The sequence below is a fragment of the Centroberyx affinis genome, unplaced genomic scaffold, assembly GCF_046629955.1.
Source record: "Centroberyx affinis isolate AG114_WGS23_722 - 3 ecotype Tasmania unplaced genomic scaffold, CSIRO-AGI_Caff_v1 ptg002508l_1, whole genome shotgun sequence".
NCBI classification, from domain to species: domain Eukaryota; kingdom Metazoa; phylum Chordata; class Actinopteri; order Beryciformes; family Berycidae; genus Centroberyx; species Centroberyx affinis.
The window spans coordinates 67720-83718 of NW_027280730.1; the positions used below are offsets into that span (position 1 = coordinate 67720).

The 15999-nt window shown below is 43.4% G+C and overlaps 1 protein-coding gene across 1 annotated transcript; it reads left to right on the forward strand.

The window, feature by feature from the left end:
* Window positions 1-522: 522 nt before the first annotated feature.
* On the forward strand, window positions 523-7556 carry abraa (actin binding Rho activating protein a). The gene is given in 3 exon segments (XM_071534254.1): window positions 523-1084; window positions 1087-1175; window positions 7119-7556. Coding segments are annotated over 3 exon segments (1062 nt in total). The 5' UTR covers window positions 523-549.
* Window positions 7557-15999: the final 8443 nt, after the last annotated feature.

Sequence of the window (15999 nt, forward strand, 5' to 3'; positions counted from 1 at the left end):
TCTCTCCTGTCTCTCCGGTCTCTCCTGTCTCTCCGGTCTCTCCGGTCTCTCCTGTCTCTCCTGACTCTCCTGACTCTCCTGTCTCTCCGGTCTCTCCTGTCTCTCCTGTCTCTCCCGTCTCTCCTCACCTGCTTCTCTGAAGATCTTAAGAACTTCTAAAGGACGCCAAACATTTCCCTCAGAGCTCATGACTGTCTGGAAACACGAAGCTTGAGAGTGTTTTTAAGATTGGAGTCTGGAATCTGACTTGGCTGACGGACTGAATTTTAGCTTGAAGCTGAATTTAGATTCACTTTTTACTTTTAACATAAATCAGTTTGAATTTTATTTGAAGCTAACCAGTCGTTATTATTAGAGATTCAGCTAGCTGCTCATTTTTGGAAGTCACAGAAGCCACATTAACTTTGGGAAGAGCCAAGAGTCACTTTCTACAAGTTCAAATTGGATTTTGGATAACAGCGGTTGGACAGTGAAGACTAAACCTCCAAAGAAGCAGAACGGCAGAAGAAGAGGAGCAGGAAGTAGCTTGACTCCTGGCAGAGCGTCACCATGAGCAGCGGCGGTGCGACCACAGCTTCGCCCCAGGAGGCGCGGCCGTTCGTCCGGGCGGTGAGGAAGATCAAATGCGCCGCCATGGTGGCCAACCTGGCGAAGAGCTGGCAGGGCTGGGCCAACGAACACGCCGACAAGCAGGACACCATCCCCAGCGGCTGGATGCCCACGTCCGTGGAGGAGGAAGACAGGAAGGAGCGTGGCCACGTGGTGAAGCTCAGCGTCACGCCGCGCGTCATCGCGGCGGACGCCGGCGACGGCGGCGGCAGTAAGATCCGGACCGGCTCCGTGACGAAGACCGTCCGGCCCAAACTCAGCGAGTGCGGCGGCGGCGACGTGGTCAACGCCATCCGGGGCAAGATGGAGTCGGCGCCCGAGGAGACGAAGCCGTTCCTCGGCAACGAGTCGCCGACACGCCGGCGCCAGATGAGGGCGCTGCAGAGCGGAGGAGGAGTCATCCAGGACAGGAAGCTCATGCTTCAGGACAGGAAGCTGGGGTCGAGGAGCAGCAGTCTGGACACTGAAGACAGCGGGCTGGGGAGGAGGCGGGACTTAGTGACAACTGCGAATCAAAAAGCGAGCACAGTGACTTACAGCTGAAGAAACAAACCAACAGACCGAAGGTAAAGTCACATGATGTCATGACCCCATTTATCACAGCCTTGGTTAACATGGAGGAGGCAGTTTATTAAATCAGCTGACAAAGAGACTTTTGCACAGAAACTGAAACTGTTATATGGAACTTAACAACTTGAGCTAATGTTAGCTAATGTAGCACAAGTGAGCTGGATCCATACAGGAAATAAAGAAAGGATGAAACAGGAAAACACAGAATAGTAAAGAACAGAATATGATATGAGAGAACATACTACAATAGAAAAGAGCAGGCCAGGACACACATATGTCATTTCTTTTGTTTTTAAAACTTCTTAAATCTGCCATTATGAATAAATTACATTTCCAACGCTAGTCATGGATTAGCAGGTTCAGGTTGGTTTTGCACAAGTATAAAACACCCAAATTTGCCAAATAATGACACTGGTGAAAGGAGAATTAGAAATGTTATTATTAGCCATGGAGGAAACCTTTCTCTTATCATTTATGGACATGGGTCAGAGCTGGAATTATCTGACATAGAATAGATCAGGGATTTATTTGTGGAAATTTCAGTAAGCAAATATCACAAATGCAAAACATTTCACACACTATTCAGGATCCTGTCTGCCTGCCTGTCTGTCTGCCTGCCTGTCTGCCTGTCTGTCTGTCTGTCTGTCTGCATTTGCAATCCTATATGCAGCACATGTATGTGTGTGTGTGTGCATGTGGCTCCACCTGCTCCTCTGTGGGACGTCCCTCCTCTGCCTCGTCCTCCCGGCTTCACGGCTTCAATAAATCCAAATAAAATAGTGCAGAGGAGGAAAGCGGCGGCGGAAAGGAGTTATGGAGCGGCCGGCACTTATCGTAAATCGGTCTTTCCTTACAAAGAAGAGAAAGAAAATTGAAGGCAGTTAAAGGCTTTTATTCCCTTGGCTCACACTTACCCAAATGACAAATTACGCGAGAAAAGGTGTGAAAGAGTAAATCCTGAGTGTTGGAGCTGAAGGAGAACAACAGGCAGCTGAAGGTCCAAGACTCAAACCGTCTGTGTTTTCCCTTTGAATTGCAAGAGAGCGCTAGTTCTTTAACACAATGTGACACAGTGAGAGTTTTGGGTTTTGCTGTTTACTTTCTCTAAAATGTAGGGACAAATTGATAACGCTTTATTTTCCGGGTCCACAATTTCCTAGTAATTTCCTAGAAAGGAACTGTTAATTTCTTAGGAAGTTTCCTGGAAAGAAGCATGAAATGATGTTCTAACTAGAAGGGCACTCGGAGAGCGAAGACCTCCGCCAAGGTTCGTGCTATTATTGCTTGTTCGTGAGTCGGATCTGGATCCGCTCCAAAATGTAATGGGTTCTTCCTTGGCCCATGCTACACCCTTCCACCAAGTTTCATGAAAATCGGGCCAGTAGTTTTTCCGTAATCCTGCTAACAGACAAACAGACAAACGGCACCGAAAACATAACCTCCTTGGCGGAGGTACTTACAGGGGAAATAGAAAAATAGTTGAATGGTAGTTGGTGAGTTCCTCCAATTTTTTCTGTGGTTTCCAAGACGGAACCATTAAATTAGTAGTTATATAGAAAATTAGAAACAAATTACTTTATTATATAATTATACGAAAAATGACTTCTGATAATTGCCATCTGCCTCTTATTTTTAATAGTTTAATTTGCAGTTCTTTCCAGTAAATTCTGGTAGAAATGTTCAGTATCTGATCGACTCTCCAGACTGCTGACAGTTTCTATAGAGCTGCTGCTTCACTTTATGCTTCTTTCCAACAAAACTTCCTAACAAATGAACAGTTCCTTTCTAGGAAATGATTAGGGGGAAATAAAGCGTTACCGATAACTGTTAGACAGCGGTCTCTGCCTCAGATCTGTTGGTCCCGACACAAAATGCACAGAGGACAAATACCATAAAACAGAGTATAAATATTCTCCTGCAAGTCACACAAAGTGAATAAACAAGTTGAAGTGCCTTTGAAGAATCGACTCCAAGCAGCGTAGCCGGTTGCATAACTCCGATATAAAAATGAATGTCTCCTTTAAAAGGCAGAGGGAGGTAAAGAGAGTCGGCACAGAGCGAGTCCAACTCATAAAAACACAAGCTGGACCCTGCTGCCATGGAATATATGCTAATAAATATAGTCCCGCTCTGACCTGACCTTCAGGTGGAACAGCCAGAGAGAGAGAGGGGGGGGGGGGGGGGGAGAGAGACTGAGAGAGAGGGAGAGGGAGAGAGAGAGGCAGAGAGAGGGAGAGAGAGAGAGAGCAAGAGGGAGAGAGAGAGATGGAGGGAGAGGGGGAGAGAGAGAGCAAGAGGGATAGAGAGAGAGAGGGAGGAAGAGAAAGAGAGAGAGAGAGGGAGGAAGAGAAAGAGAGAGAGAGAGGGAGAGAGAGGGAGAGGGGAGAGAAAGAGAGAGGGAGAGGGAGAGAGAGAGAGAGCAAGAGGGAGAGAGAGAGACAGAGAGAGGGAGAGAGAGAGAGAGCAAGAGGGAAAGAGAGAGGAGAGAGAGGGAGAGGGGAGAGAGAGAGACAGAGAGAGGGAGAGAGAGAGAGAGCAAGAGGGAGAGAGAGAGATGGAGGGAGAGGGGGAGAGAGAGAGCAAGAGGGAGAGAGAGGGAGGGAGAGAGAGAGAGGGAGGGATAGAGAGAGAGAAGAGGGGAGAGAGAGAGAGAGAGAGAGAGAGAGGGAGAGAGAGGGAAAGGGGAGAGAGAGAGAGAGAGGGAGAGAGCAAGAGGGATAGAGAGAGAGAGGGAGGAAGAGAAAGAGAGAGAGAGAGGGAGGAAGAGAAAGAGAGAGAGAGAGGGAGAGAGAGGGAGAGGGGAGAGAAAGAGAGAGGGAGAGGGGAGAGAGAGAGAGAGCAAGAGGGAGAGAGAGAGACAGAGAGAGGGAGAGAGAGAGAGAGCAAGAGGGAAAGAGAGAGGAGAGAGAGGGAGAGGGGAGAGAGAGAGACAGAGAGAGGGAGAGAGAGAGAGAGCAAGAGGGAGAGAGAGAGATGGAGGGAGAGGGGGAGAGAGAGAGCAAGAGGGAGAGAGAGGGAGGGAGAGAGAGAGAGGGAGGGATAGAGAGAGAGAAGAGGGGAGAGAGAGAGAGAGAGAGAGAGAGAGGGAGAGAGAGGGAAAGGGGAGAGAGAGAGAGAGAGGGAGAGAGCAAGAGGGGGAGGGAGAGAGAGAGGGAGGGATAGAGAGAGAAAGAGAGAGAGAGAGAAGGAGAGAGGGAGGGAGAGAGATTGACTCCTTAGGAAGGTTGATACAGAGGAAAGAAAGAAAGAGAAAGAGAGAGGAAGAAAGAGAGGAAGAGTGGATGGGGATGAGTGAGAGAAAGACAGAAAGACTAGAGTGATACAGGCAGAACGAGGGAGAGAAGAAGATAGAGAGAAATGGAAAGAATGAAGAAGAAGAAGAAGAAGAAGAAGAAGAAAGAGAGCATAAGAGACAGACGGAGAGAGGCGGTGGAACAGACGTTTATTGTTATGTACATTTGCTTTTATTACTTTTATTCAATTGTTTTTATGTGATTTGGCAAAAAACTGAAAAGTAAAATGAATTGAAACGATTTGAGAATCTCCAGAGAGAGAGAGAGAGAGAGAGAGAGACGAGAGAGAGAGAGAGAGAGAGAGAGAACGAGAGAGAGAGAGAGAGAGAGGGAGAGAAAGAGAAAGAGAGGGATTGCCCAGAGCCAGTGCACCGAAAAACATTTAATAATCATAATCATAATAGTCATAATAACCACAATAATAAAACTTCTTTATATAGTGCTGTTACAAAGTGCTTTACAAAATAAATAATTGAATGAATAAGTGAAAAAAAAAAGTAACAAAATTAACAAAATAAGTGGAATATTAAGGAGTTTCTTTGGCCTTAAAGTAATAATGTGTGACATCTTCATTCTTCATTTCCGGTTTGTTTGGACTCAACAGAGGAAGAAGAAGAACTGGGTAGTTAGCATGAGCATCTGTTCAGCCACCATGGCTGAACAGACAAAGAAGAGAGAAACTCAAACTGCATCAACAGTAAAAATCCAAGCTCCGCCCACACTGTTTGATTGACAGGTGATCTGTGGGAAGAGCAGTGCAGAAACACCACGAGCGCTTTTTTAAAAATGAGGAACTGGAGGATTACCGCTTTAAGGATCAGTCAGTGTCCAGGTTTCAGCTTTCAGAGAGAAAATACTGAAGAGATCTGATGACACCGGTCTGAAGGCCTGGCAAGCTGAGGAAATACCAAGAGAGGAGAGAGAGAGAGGGAGAGAGGGAGAGGGAGGGAGGAGAGGACAGAGAGAAGAGGGAGAGAAAAGATGGAAGTTAGAAAGAGGAGGGAGAAAGAGAAGACAGAGGAGGGAGAAAGTGAGGGGAGAAAATGAGAGACCGAGACGGAAAAATCAATGGAGAGAGGAAGGAAAAAGGGAGGAAAGATGGGGAGGGAAGAGGGGGGAGAAAGGGAGGAAAGAGGGGGAGGAAAGAGAGGGAGAAAGGAAGGAAAGACGGGGAGGAAAAGAGGATAGAGGGGGGAGAAAGGGAGGAAAGACGGGGAGGAAAGGAAGAACGGGGTGAGAAAGGGAGGAAAGAGGGGGAGGAAAGGAGGAAAGAGGGGGAGAAAGGGAGGAAAGAGGGGGAGGAAATAAGGAAAGAAGAGTGAGAAAAGGAGGAAGGAGGGAGAAAGAGAAGAAAGAGGAGGGAGGAAAAGAGGAAAGAGGGGGGAGAAAGGGAGGAAACACGGGGAGGAAAGGAGGAAAGAGGGGGAGAAAGGGAGCAAAGACGGGGAGGAAAGGAGGAAAGAGGGGGGAGAAAGGGAGGAAAGGGGGAGGAAATAAGGAAAGAAGAGTGAGAAAAGGAGGAAGGAGGGAGAAAGAGAAGAAAGAGGAGGGAGAAAAGGAGGAAAGATAAGGATGATGAGGAGGAAGTACAACAGAATCAGCAGTAGACAACAAATAGAATATATTTACCTTGAGACGATCAGACAAGGAGACAGTGTAGATCTGTGACAACGCTATCTTAATTAGCAATGCTTGACTGCTATAAACCACAAATATACAGTATATACAAACATAATAGACATATAAGACACTATTAGGATAATCTTCCCTCTCCCCCAACAGGTTTTTGTATTATATTTTCACTATTTTACACATAAAAAGTCACCAGAATGCAGGAAATAAATCGGTAACACTTTACAATAAAGGTACATTAATTAAGGGTTAGTTAATGCTTAATAAGCATTAATACATTATTTAATAGTTATCTTTAGAAACTATTAAATAATGTATAAATTAATACCTTAGTTAACATGAACACCATTAGTAAATGATTACCAGACACATTAGTTAACTGTTAATTAAGAGATAGTTAATGCTTATTAAGCATTAACTAACCCTTAATTAATGTACCCTTATTGTAAAGTGTTACCAATAAGTCTCTGAATCTTAAATCTAAATCCTTGGCACAGTGGTTGGCAAGTATGGTGTTTGTGCATGTTTGTGTCTCCAAGTCTACATACCAAGTGTGTGTGTGTGTGTGTGTGTGTGTGTGTGTGTGTGTGTGTGTGTGTGTGTGTGTGTGTGTGTGTCAGGGTGCAAAGTAAAGGCCAAGCTGGGGATCTTTTACAGCAGCCAGAAGTTGGTCTATTTAAAGGTGGAGAGCCACTAATCAAATTTAATGAACAGAGGCTGCAGGAGGCGACGTTTACGAGTTTTGCGCCGATCTGAAAAACAACCGAGTTTAACTGACAGGAAGATTCACATGGAGGTTTTCATTCCAAAGAAAGCCGCCTGATGATGATGCAAAATACCAACTTTTCAACAAAGACATACAGAGAACAGAGTGTCAAAATAGTTGCTTTCATGCCACAAATAATTTTGTTAGACTGGGTGACGCATTTTCCAAACGCTGTCCAATCTTATTGTGGAATTAAACTCTTCAAACGATGTTAACCTGTCTCCTCCCGCCGCCACCTTCCTCCACAGATCAAGATCTCCACCATGAGCGACATCAAAAGCCGCTGGCAGCAGTGGTCGGACCAGCACGTCGAGGGCCAGAAGCTCAACCCCTTCAGCGAGGAGTTCGACTACGACCACGCCATGTCCCAGCGGCTCCGCAAGGGCGACAGCGGCTACGGCCGGCCCAAAGAGGGCTCCAAGACGGCCGAGAGGGGCGACCGCGCCCAGAAACACATCCACCGCGAGATGGAGGAGATGGTGTGGATCATCAGAGACATGGGCTGCGTGGACCGGGAGGGCCGGACCGCCATCGGCTTCGGACGCCTCTTCGACCGCTACGTCAAGATCTCAGACAAGGTGGTGGGGATCCTGCTGCGCTGCCGCAAGCACAAGATGCTGGACTTTGAGGGGGAGATGCTGTGGAAGGGACAGGACGATGATGTCATCATTACGCTGAGGGACTGAGAACGGACTTGATGTCTTATACACACACACACACACACACACACACACACACACTGAGAACAGATAATACTAGCAGAGAGAGTTGCTTTGGAAGATGTAGGCTGCCCTTACATGGTGAAACTATTGATGCAACTTTGTTGCTTTGGTGAGTTGCATGAGGTTCATGTAACTTTACTGTTACACGATGCATTTCAAATGCAATTCAAAACTACAGGCAACAACATGCTGTAAATGGTTGAAAGGGGGGAACGTCATGTTTTACAACAGTAAAGATTTTGTGTTGACAAAAAGTTAAAAAGTAATTCAGCATGTTAAATCTCTTGGCTGTGGCTTAATATTAACATAATGTAAGCTTACTATATGTCCACAGTTAGCAGTTACGCTAATACAAGCTAACATCCACTTCCAAGTTAACTTTCTATATGGGAAATATGGAAACTGCCTGGAATACAACAATGTTTAATTGTAAAGTTAATCCATAATCCTTCAAGATACTGGATGGCAGTGTCACAAGCTGTTTGTCGTCCATTGTTCTTGTAAGTTACACTACCAGCTGGTCGTAGTAGTAGGCTACTAACTGAAAGTCACATCACATGATATAATCATTTTGATTGGCTGTTGCATGAACCTAGTTGCAAAAATTTGAAACAGTTTCAACTTGATGCAACCAGGTTGTACGCAACTTTTCAGTTAATTGCAGAGATGATAGCCTACACAGTGCTCAACTCTGATGAAACTCAGTTGCATAAAACCAAGTTGCGTGAAAAAATGTCACTGTGTTACACCGGCCTAAAGGACAATAATATGATGAGCCTGCTACACTGAGGGATTGAGAATGGACTGCCACACACATAAATAAAAACACACACACACACACAAACACACGGCAGACTCATTAGTGCTTCTCATGTAGCTGACAGATCAACTGGTCTAGAGAAACCATGCTAACCATGCTAACCATGCTAGCTATGCTACATCGTGGAACTTTCCAGGATGAAGGGAAGAGACGCGAAAATAATGTGATTATTACACTGAGGGATTGAGACTGGACATGATATGTACATATGGGAGGGACAGATGCGTTTATCAGATTGAGAAAATGAGAATGGATATGATATCTTACATGTAGGTATATGAATTATTTACAAGTGTATGGGTGTAGCTTACACACACATACACACACACACACACACAGACACACACACACACACAAACACACAACACACACACACACACACACACCAGACTCATTAGTTCTTCTCATATACCTGACAGGTCAGCCGGTGAAGGGAAACCATCTTTAGCATGCTAGCCATGCTCGCCTTGCTAACTATGCTAGCTATGCTACATGCTAGAGGCTAGGGGAATTCTCCACAATGCTAGTCATGTTAGTTACTGGTACTGAGACCTGGCTAAAATTACTACCAGAAATGCAGTTGATTTTCATCTAATAATTCACTAACAGACTTTACTTCAGCCTCTGCTTTGTCCTCTTAAACTTTTGTTTAGCGCAAGTAAACAAGCAAGCTAGTTAGCATGAGGTTCGCATTTTCATCAAATATGGTGACTTTTGTGGGTTTTAGACAGACTTTATGCCTGTGGCTATGCAAACACAAAAGGCTAACAAATAGCTCAATAATGAAAAAAAAAAAAAGCTGAACAGCAGTCTGAGGTAGGCTTTTAACTCCTAAGAAGGTGAGAATAACGCTGGACTGATAGAGCCAAAAGTCAAAAGCACTGGTTTTGTCGTCATGCAAAACAGTCAGGTAGTTAGTTATCTATGGATTTTTTAAGATTCTGTGATTATATCTATGATGTGTAGTATGTAGGCCTACTCTATATGATTAAAATGTATTAGATTTGCCAAATTTTCACCTTCAAGTTGCTCACAGTGCTAGAAAGAGAAGTGGGTGTAGTGTGTAGTATGAGATACAAATACACAAGCAGCCTATCACGTTGCAGGCTGAAAGAACTTCAAATTACACATAGATTTTATGGATTAAGTCACATATCTGAGTTTACTAATCGACATTTTAATTGTTATATTTCTGTTTGACAGACTTGAGTGTATAGGCTATGTTTAAAGGAATAGTTCACCCAAAAATGAAAATTCTGTCATCATCTACTCACCCTCATGCCAAATGAAACACAGGTGAAATTAGTTAGTCCATATAACACACAGGGAGGCTGCCAGCACAACTTGGTAGCAGCCTTCTCCAAAACAACTGAAGTCAATGGGGACCTGTTCTTTAGAGCTCCAAAACAAAAACAGACAAACAATCACACTGTGAATAGAAAGACCTATACACCATTATTTGTTGCAAATCAATCAGCTGTAGTTAAGATTTGCACTAAATGATGGTGTAAATATACTGTAGGTCTTTGTGGAACTCTGAAGAACTGGTCCCCACTGACTTCAGTTGTTTTGGAGAAGGCTGCTATGGAGTTGTGCTGCAGCCTCCCTGTGTGTTATATGGACAAACTTCACCTGTGTTTCAACTGGCATGAGGGGGAGGAGATGATGACAGAATTTTCATTTTTTGGGTGAACCATTCCTTTAAGGTGTGACTTTATAGTTTTGAAGTAAATGGTTATATGGTGTTAAATGAAGAGGTGCGTAAAATGTGAACATTTTCTTTTCTTTCAAAGTGAAAGCATGTGAGTCTTCTTACAGAAGGGCTATTTTGTAAATGTGTTACAAAGACTATGGAGGGTGGTGTCGCGCACAGATTGAGATTATTGTAAATACAAATGTTTTGTCAATGTACAATAGAAAATCCATTTAGCCTAACAGATTTAGGGTCAAAAGTGCAAGTACTGAGAGTGTGAGATAAAGTTAATCTAATTTGCTGTGGCCAATGTGTCAACGTGGTTTAACATGGAAGTCAATAAAGACCCCAATTTAAATGCTTACAGTTTTTCTTTCTTAAAGCAGGTACAAAGAGCAAGTCAAGTTACTATTTGTACCGCACATTTCATACACAGGTAAGCTCAATGTGCTTCACATTAAAAGACAAAATAAGGAAATACAGTCCACACATATAAAATACAGTCCACATTAACATAAAATCTCCTTTCAGCCACACATACAACACACACACATACATACACACATTCATACAATACAGCTTTTTACAACAACATTGTTTTTTTGGGACATCCACTCATACAGTGACATGCTGAGACTACTCATTCACTTTAGGGATTCAAACCTGCCGTCTTCCAGTGACAATCCCCCTTCTTTCATACATCAGGGCTACCACCGAACATTATCTGTCTCATATTTACATTTTGATGTGAAGTACACTGCAAGGGAGCCAACAGGAAAATCCTCACTTCAGCTCACAGTGTCAAATCCTCGCACTTTCAGCTGTATGTTGCAACATCTTGCAAAAAAAAAAAAAAAAAAAAAAAAAAAAAGTGTCTCTGCAGCTGATTTCCAATGCTATCTCCTAATAATAATACATAAGCTTGGGAAAAATGTGAGGTCCTTATGGATACTCAGATGTACCTTTTTTTAGCAGAATCTGTGAAAAGATAGGCTTGATGACATCACACGTTGCCTTGGATACAGTGATGCTACGGTCTCATGTGGAAAGCTCAGACGCACTTGCCCATCTATTCTCACCGATCAGATGAAAACACAGTTGTCTGAAGATTCAGTTGTATTATTTATTGCACAAGTGTTACACGAGATAGATAGATGTACATTAGATTTACAGGTAAACATTTTTCTTGCTAACACCTGCCAAGCTTGTTTTTTTGTTTTCTTCATTTTACCTGCCGTTCTTGATGTTTTGGATGCTAGTGTCCTCATTTATTGACGTCACTGATGCTATGAATTATGGGCAGTTTCCTCTGAAGAGTGTGCTAAAAGTCCACATGGAAGGCCCATAAGAGAAATTTATTATATCAGAATAAACCCCTTGAGATGTATCATCTCGTTTTTCAAGGGGGTCCCAAACAAATACTCATAAAACAAATGGAAAACAGAACAGTACAAGACACAATAATATATAACACAACAATGACAAAACAAACAACAAACAACCAAACAACAAACTAAATCACAAAAGAAATAGAGAAAGAAAAAAAAGAGTTACAGTCTTAGACTAGACACAATCAGTAAAAAGAAAAGGATCAATCTATAAATAAAGGAAATAAAGGAACAGTGATGGCATTACTGAAAACATAGACAATCTGTTTTAAGATGAGAAAACAAAACATTTTTAAATAAGTGAAATGATGACAGAGAACGGATATTTACAGGTAACTTATTCCAATCAGAAGAGTTCACATTAGAGTCTCATAAGCTGATTTTGCAGTCACACAGCCCTAAAACCTCTGTCAGTCTGGACACTGGGATTGAGCACAGGTCCAGAACCAGCTGTATTTATTTCCTAGTTCCTGTGTACAAATGTTCAATTTTCCTGAAAATGTCACACAGCGAAATGAAAATGCAGCAGGGGGCGCCGCAGTGACAAGTTGCATCAGACAGGCATCGATGTCAAGCTCTGATGTGAAATCATATGATCACATGTGGACAGAGGGGCGATCACATGGCAGCGGCTTCTGAGGTGAAACATCCTGTTGTCTGGAACAGTAATTTTCTCTGTGGAGAAAATGATTTGTGTGTCTGTGTTTTCATTCACACCGTCTGAAGGACTCCTGCTGCTTCATCCAATTTCGGTGTGTGAATTTGTCTTGCTGTCTATGTGTATGCAAGTCACGCTTGTACTTGTATGTGCCTCTGTGTGTGTGTGTGTGTGTGTGTGTGTGTGTGTGTGTGTGTGTGTAACGTGTCTTGTCTGTCCGTCAGACTGAGCATGTGCATGCAAGTCATGCCTCTGCTTGTGTGTATGTGTCTGTGTGTATCTGCCTAGAGTGTGACCTGCCTCACTGTCACGCAATTGCTGTGTGTGTGTGTGTGTGTGTGTGTGTGTGTGTGTGTGTGTGTGTGTGTGTGACCTTAATACAAGCTGATCAGTTCGGTCGCCGGGGAGTCTGGACGTCTGCCAGCGATAGAGAGACAGAGAGAGAGGGAGAGAGAGAGGGAGGGAGGGAGGGAGAAATGGGAACGTGGTGGGAGAGAGACAGAAAGAGAGGGAGAGAGAGAGAGTGTGAGAGAAAGGACCGATGATGAAGAGAGAGTGAGAAAGAGCGGAAAAAGCTAGACAGAGGGAGAACAAACGAGACAGAGAGAGAAAGAGAGAGAGAGAGAGAGAGAGAGCGAGAGCAGTATTCCAGCTAGACAGACGGCGTACAGACTTGTTGTGTGTTCTTAGTTGTTGACTGTCAAACAAGATGAATGCCTTCTCTTCTTCTTCTTCTTCTTCTCCTCTTTTAGCCCCCTCTCATTTTCTTCCTTCATCTTTTTTAATTATCTTTTTTCCTTCTTCTTCCCCTCTGTCTTCTTTCTTTACACCAAGTTTTTAGGGGATTGAAGCGATCAAAATCATCCAAGTGTCCCCAGTAGATCATTAGCTCTAGTGCTCCATGCTAACGCTTTAGCATACACTAGGCTATGTCGAGTGATAGTAGCTCCATGCTAACGCTTTAGCATACACTAGGCTATGTCGAGCGATAGTAGCTCCATGCTAACGCTTTAGCATATACTATGTCGAGTGATAGCAGCTCCATGCTAACGCTTTAGCATACACTATATCGAGTGATAGCAGCTCCATGCTAACGCTTTAGCATACACTAGGCTATGTCGAGTGATAGTAGCTCCATGCTAACGCTTTAGCATACACTATGTCAAGTGATAGCAGCTCCATGCTAACGCTTTAGCATACACTAGGCTATGTCGAGTGATAGTAGCTCCATGCTAACACTGTAGTAGGCTCCATGCTAACACTTATCATACACTGTTGACTGATAGTAGGCGACTAGCATTTTCTAAAAAGGGAAAATGTTCCAAAGCTTGTTGCAACTCTAAAACTTAATGTAAACCTAAAGTATATGCGGCAAAGTCTGGAGGTTTTGTAGACTGGAAAAAATTTGTGGAAAGAATGGAGAAAACCAGAATTATTCTATTGGTGGAACAGAAACATAACCCGAAACAAAAGTGAATTTAAACATTTTTTGGACCAACCTGCCATAGCCTATTTCTTACATGACATCACCATGACAAAAAAAAAACACAAAGGGATGGAGTTAAACTATTTTATTGACAGCTGGAATAGAATAACATTACACCAAATTGTGCATTTACTCAACAATATAACAGTTTGCCAAAGAATCTGCAAATATATTTGTGTTTGTTAAATGACAGTGCGGTGAATCGAACTAAGGTTTCCGCCATTTTGTTATTACTCCTTTCTGATAACAACCAGGTCCTCAAGGCCGTGATACATGAGCAACAACGGGAAGCAATGCAAGACGGGCAATTCTTTTCCAACATCGCTAATTATTCACAATACTTTTGTTGCTTAAAGTGTTTTCCAGACTGGGACGATACTAGCCGAAAATCTAGAGAAGCAGGTTTGTGAGTGGAGGGTTGCCAGTTTGAATCCCTGAACTGGCTTACCAATTACTAATATTTCCCATTTGCATTGCCTCCTAAGGTTGCCCGTGCCACATGCCCCTGACAGCATGAGAAGGCCTGTGGAAATGTTTCATCTAATATCCCAAAACCAAAACATCACCTTCAGGTCCGTATGTGGGAAATGTCACCTTTGAAAATTTCTCAAATGTCCTCAAAGGCCTCAAATGACAGTTTAGAGGAGAAAATGTAAGGCTGTTAATGCTTTAGATATCGTAGCTTTATCTCATCAGCCGTTACTGAAAGAAGTTATCGAGATGTACAACTAGGATCTTGAGTTTTTACTAGTTTTTGGGGTTGGAGCCCAAAAGTGGGTCATGAGCCGGTCTAACGGGGTCGCAATCTCTGACCCCGACACCGGAGAGATGAACACACACACACACAGCAGTGAGGAGGTGATTTCTGTCAGGAACGGGGGGGGTTCAGAAAGAAAAGTTCGGCAACTTCATGGGAGTTCGATTCCCACTGGGGTCACCCATCCTAAAAATGTATTCACTCACGGTAATGTAGGCCGCTTCGGATGAACGGATCTACCAGATGGCATATGGGGGAAACTTTGACAGGGGTGGGGTGGGGTGGGGTTGGGTCGGGGGGGGGCCTCTGAGGAAAAAAAAAAAAAAAAAAAAAAAGGTTTGGGAAGCACCGCCTCTGCAGCACAGCAGACTCGAGGAGATGTGTTGCTTTTGGGATCCAGCAGCCGCCGTTTCATAACGGCACCAGAGGAGCTGCGTCTGTCCTTTCATCCTCCCACTCCTCTACCTCTTCCCCCGGACAGAATATGATATGATATGTGTATAGCAAACGTACACACTGTCACCTTAAAAGGACACAGAGACAGTGCTCTCCTTCTTTTCAGTAAGTAAAACCCATGTAGATAAAGAGGATGGAGATATGGACGATTTAAGCTCAGGTAACAGAACGATTTCTAAAGAACTTCAAAGGGAATTCTACCCGGATTCACTTTTAGGTTGATATTATGCAAAAGCAGACGGAAACTCTACTGCCTCACTTCTGTGTGAGCGATCAGTGTAGCCGAATAATGTTCTTGTCATCTGTTTGCTCTGTAAAATCAAAGTAGTAAACCTTTCTGCCATTTTGCATCGAGGTTTGCTCAGAGCGAGCCGGTGACCGCATTTACCTGCACACAAAAAAACCTGATTATAATGCGATTAGGACAATAATGCCGGACCCATACTCTGATTGTGTCAGCAGCATTACGCTCTTGCCATATGAACCTTCCAGGACCCTTAGGACATCTGGGGCTGTCCCAAGAGTTAGAACAAAACACGGTGAAGCAGCGTTTTGTTATCATGCAACACAGACCTGGAATAACCTCCCGGATGATATTAGACAAGCCCCGACTCTGACCACTTTTAAGTCGAAGCTAAAAACTTTCTTATTTTACACTGCCTACTCTACCCTGTAATGGCTAAAAACTTATCTTTTCAGCTTAGCTTTTAAATAGCCTTCATTTTAACTGTTTCTGTTCAGGATCCCAACAGAGCTGACATGGGCAAGTACAACTTTTCACTGGTCTTGTCCAGGTAATGCTTACTTGCGCATGAGTGAACACTATATGTGGGGGGGGGACAGAGCTTTACCCTGTATGATTCTCATCCATCTGTGGATGGTGAGGTTTTTGACCGAGAGGAGAATCTGTGAATCTGTGACTACGCAGTGAGATCTGATGTAAATATCAGATCAAGAGTAGAATCAGGAAGGACAGGGGAAAAGAAAATTACAGAAAAACATATGGGTTCACTCACAATGTGCATGTGGGAGTATTTGTTGTGTTCTTTTATCTTTCTATTTCACTTGATTTGAACTGCACTAGTTTACTTTTTAAGTCTTTTATCTTTTGTATCTCTTGTCTGTACTTTTGCACTTTTTAATTGTAAA